The sequence below is a fragment of the Lipotes vexillifer genome, unplaced genomic scaffold (assembly GCF_000442215.2).
Source record: "Lipotes vexillifer unplaced genomic scaffold, Lipotes_vexillifer_v1.1 scaffold664, whole genome shotgun sequence".
NCBI lineage: Eukaryota > Metazoa > Chordata > Mammalia > Artiodactyla > Lipotidae > Lipotes > Lipotes vexillifer.
Genome location: NW_006782421.1, coordinates 368,388 through 371,542, shown reverse-complemented (window position 1 = coordinate 371,542; position 3,155 = coordinate 368,388). Strand labels below are relative to the sequence as shown.

General features: G+C 65.4%; 1 protein-coding gene across 1 annotated transcript in view; it reads right to left on the bottom strand.

Annotated features, from left to right (window-relative positions):
• Positions 1-3,155, bottom strand: part of FAM20A (FAM20A golgi associated secretory pathway pseudokinase) — a 45,819-nt gene that overhangs the window by 1,764 nt on the left and 40,900 nt on the right. Inside the window, exons 6-9 of the mRNA XM_007455266.1 lie at positions 2,854-2,969; positions 2,159-2,339; positions 1,124-1,233; positions 560-641 (exon numbers count right to left, since the gene is read on the bottom strand). Coding sequence (XP_007455328.1) covers positions 560-641; positions 1,124-1,233; positions 2,159-2,339; positions 2,854-2,969 — 489 coding nt within the window. The remainder of the gene's footprint in view (positions 1-559; positions 642-1,123; positions 1,234-2,158; positions 2,340-2,853; positions 2,970-3,155) is intronic.

Sequence of the window (3,155 nt, the reverse complement as noted above, 5' to 3'; positions counted from 1 at the left end):
ACTACCAAATGTAAAATAGCTAGTGGGAAGCAGCCACATAGCACAGGGAGATTAGCTTGGTGCTTTGTGACCACCTAGAGTGGTGGGGGAGGGGGGGGGGGGGGGGGGGGGCAGGCACCACCTCCCGCCTCAGTGCTTCCTCCTGCCTCCCGCTCTGCCGATTTTGAATCCCAGCTTGGGGTAAAATGCCAGGGATCACGGCCGCTGCCTCTCCAGCCCTTCTCCGTCAGGTCACAAGAGCCTCTGTCCACAGCTGGCAAAAGCAAGCATCCGTTCGTTCATTTGTGCACCGACCGCACAGGGCCAAGGCCGAGCACGAGGATGATGCGCTGGGTCTCCGGGAGGGGACTGTGGGGCGAGTTACGGAAAAAGTGCATCTGCTTCCTAGCGCTCTTGGAGAGTCAGGCGGTGCTCAGCAAAGAGCAAGAGCAGAGGAAACGGGGCCCGGAGGGCCCGGAGGGGGCGGGACGCGACCGTGGGGGCCCTCGCTCGGGCCCTGCTGCCCCCGGGCCGCTGCACAGCGGTGCCGCCGCCGGAGAAGGGCCGTGGGGACGCTCACCCCCTGGCGTTGTCGAGGTGAATCAGGAACCCGTCGTCCCCGAATTTGGTGAACGTCTCGTAGTGGTGCCGGTCCATGTTTCCTGTGGAGGAGGGGAGGCGTGGGCGCGGGCTCCCGCCCTGTGAGACCCCGCAGGGCTCGGAGGCCTGCGGGCTGCTCAGAGGCCGGAGTCGAAACCCGGGCCGCCAGCTGTTGCGCCCCCAGGTGGCCGGTGGAATCGCGGAGGGGGCAGGAGGGAGCCAGGCAGGCGGGCAGAGCCGTTGTGAGCTGCTGTCCCGTCGGGGTCTTTTCCCACCCGCGCTGGCGCCCCTGCGCTGCGCAGGCGCGGCTCCGGGCCGCCTCCCAGGGTGCACAGCGGCCTTCCTGCCGAGCCTTCCGTTCCCTGGGCCGCACCGCTGCGCCCGCTGTGCGCCTCCCCGCAGCCCCCTAGCAGGAGGGCAGCCCGCTCACTGCTGTCCCCGGGGCCTCTACCACTTGGAGCCCGTGGATGGCGCGAGGTTATGGAGGCCAGGTGGCCCAGGCCGCAGGGTCCCCGCCCGGCCGGGCCCCGCGGGCAGCACCCACCCGTCAGGAAGTCGAAGATGGCCATGTCGATGATGTTGAGGAGGCGGCCGCTGCTGCTGTGCGGGTAGACCTGCTTCACCGTGTCGCAGTAAAGAGGGTTGACTTCCCACCTGAGGGGAGAACAGGGCCTGGGCTGCAGAAGCCCGGGCGGCGAGGTGTCCGACCCACATCCATGCTCCCCGGTCTCGCCTGGGCCGCTGGCGGCAGGCGCCCCCACGAGGACCTGGGCAAGGTCCCGCCGTACCCGCAGACTCCCTGGGTGAGAAGGGGTGGGGCCCTTTCTCCGCGCGTTTCCGAGCATCGCCTGGCTGGGCGCCGTACTGCCCGTGTGCCGGGAGGCCACCCGCTCCCTCTGCGGCCCCTCGCCCAGCCTCTCGGGCGCTCGCCCTCCGGTCTCCCGAGCCGTTCGCAGCCCCCCTGCCAGCCATCCTCTGCCATTTCTCTGCCACATGGGCTCCTCCGCCTAGAACGCCCCCAGGTCCCTTTTCGTCTGGGGCGGGGGGGGGGTCTTCCTCAGCCTTCACGAGTCCCTAAGGATCTGTCACGTCCCCCAGAAATTCTGGCCTGGTCACTCCTCTTCCCACCACGGTTGGGGTGTCTGGATCGACGAGCCCATTCATTCAGTCACCTCGTATTAACTGAGGACCTGCCCTGTGCCCGGGAGTGTGCCACACCCTGGGGAACAACCGTGAGGTCCCGGCTTCACGGCGTGGACTCAGCACACCCGGCCCCTCCCGCGGCCTCCCCGTGGGCATCTCTGCGGGACAGCAGGTGGGCACTGCGTTCTCACAGCCTGGCTACCGTCTGCCGCCCCGCTGGACCGCAGAGCTTCTTGAAGGGACAGCCCAGGTCTGTCCTTTCTGTCTCCCCCAGCATCTAGTGCTGGGTACGCAGTGGGCTCTTTATAACCAAACGCATGAACGAAAGGGACAGAACGGACACCAGGATCCACGTGAGACGAGGCAGAGGAGGACTGAGGCAGCTTCAGGGCTCCCCAAGCCAGGCGAGCGAGTCCTTGGTCCAGGGGCCACTCACTCCTCTTTGCCCGCCAGCGAGTAGGAGCGGATCCAGGGGCTGGGGACGGACAGTCGGGGGGCCAAGTTGAGGGACGGCAGGAACGCGGACAGGGAGCCCTCCAGCAGGTGCGGGTTGCCGCACACGGCGTACTCCGTCTTGCACAGGTACGGGCACTTGGCGAAGAAACACACGTTGCTGGCTAGAGGCGGAGAAGGAGAGCGGTACGTGGAGGACGCACGCCGTCCTCCCGCCCCACGAAATCCCTGAGGGGGGAAGGGAAACCCTGAACCCGCGGCTCGGGGGGAAAAGGCCGGGGAAGAAGAAAACAGCGCCTTTTCCCGATGTAGGGGCTTGTGGATGCTCTTAAACTGAGCACCCTGGGGACCAGCTCTCAAACGTCTCTAAGTAGAGACGGTGTGGGACCAGCCTCGCTGCATCGCGCCCACGCGACCAACCCGGCCTTTGTTCGGATGGGTGGCATCTGATTCGGGGGCAGCCGGCCTCAGAGTTCAGGGCCCAGGCTGGTGAGCATCTCATGTCCAGCCGTCTCCCATCCCCAGGTCACCTTGTGTGACGCCCAGGTGGCCCAGGGTGTGAGTGTCTGATGGCAGCATGTAGCCACCTGATAGGGGATGGGGCCACCAGCAGGAGGTCAGACCACACTGGCCAACCACATTCTTAGACCCAGAGTGTTGCTTTGGCCAGAAGCCTACCTGGAGAGATAAAGAAAACACTCTGCAGGATCTCATTCTTGGTGACCTCCAGGATTTCCTTGGTGACATTGACTAGCCTCCCTACGGTCGGTGGTACCCGTCGGAAGTCCAGAATCCTGAAAGAGGGGGAGCCCAGTTCAGATCTGGGGGATGATCACCCATTAGAAACGGACCTGCTGCGAATTCCCTGGCGATTCAGTGGTTAGGACTCTGCGCTTCCACTGCAGAGGGCAGGGGTTCGATCCCTGGTCGGGGAACTAAGATCCTGCCCGCAAGCCAAGCGGCAGGATCCAAAAGAGAAA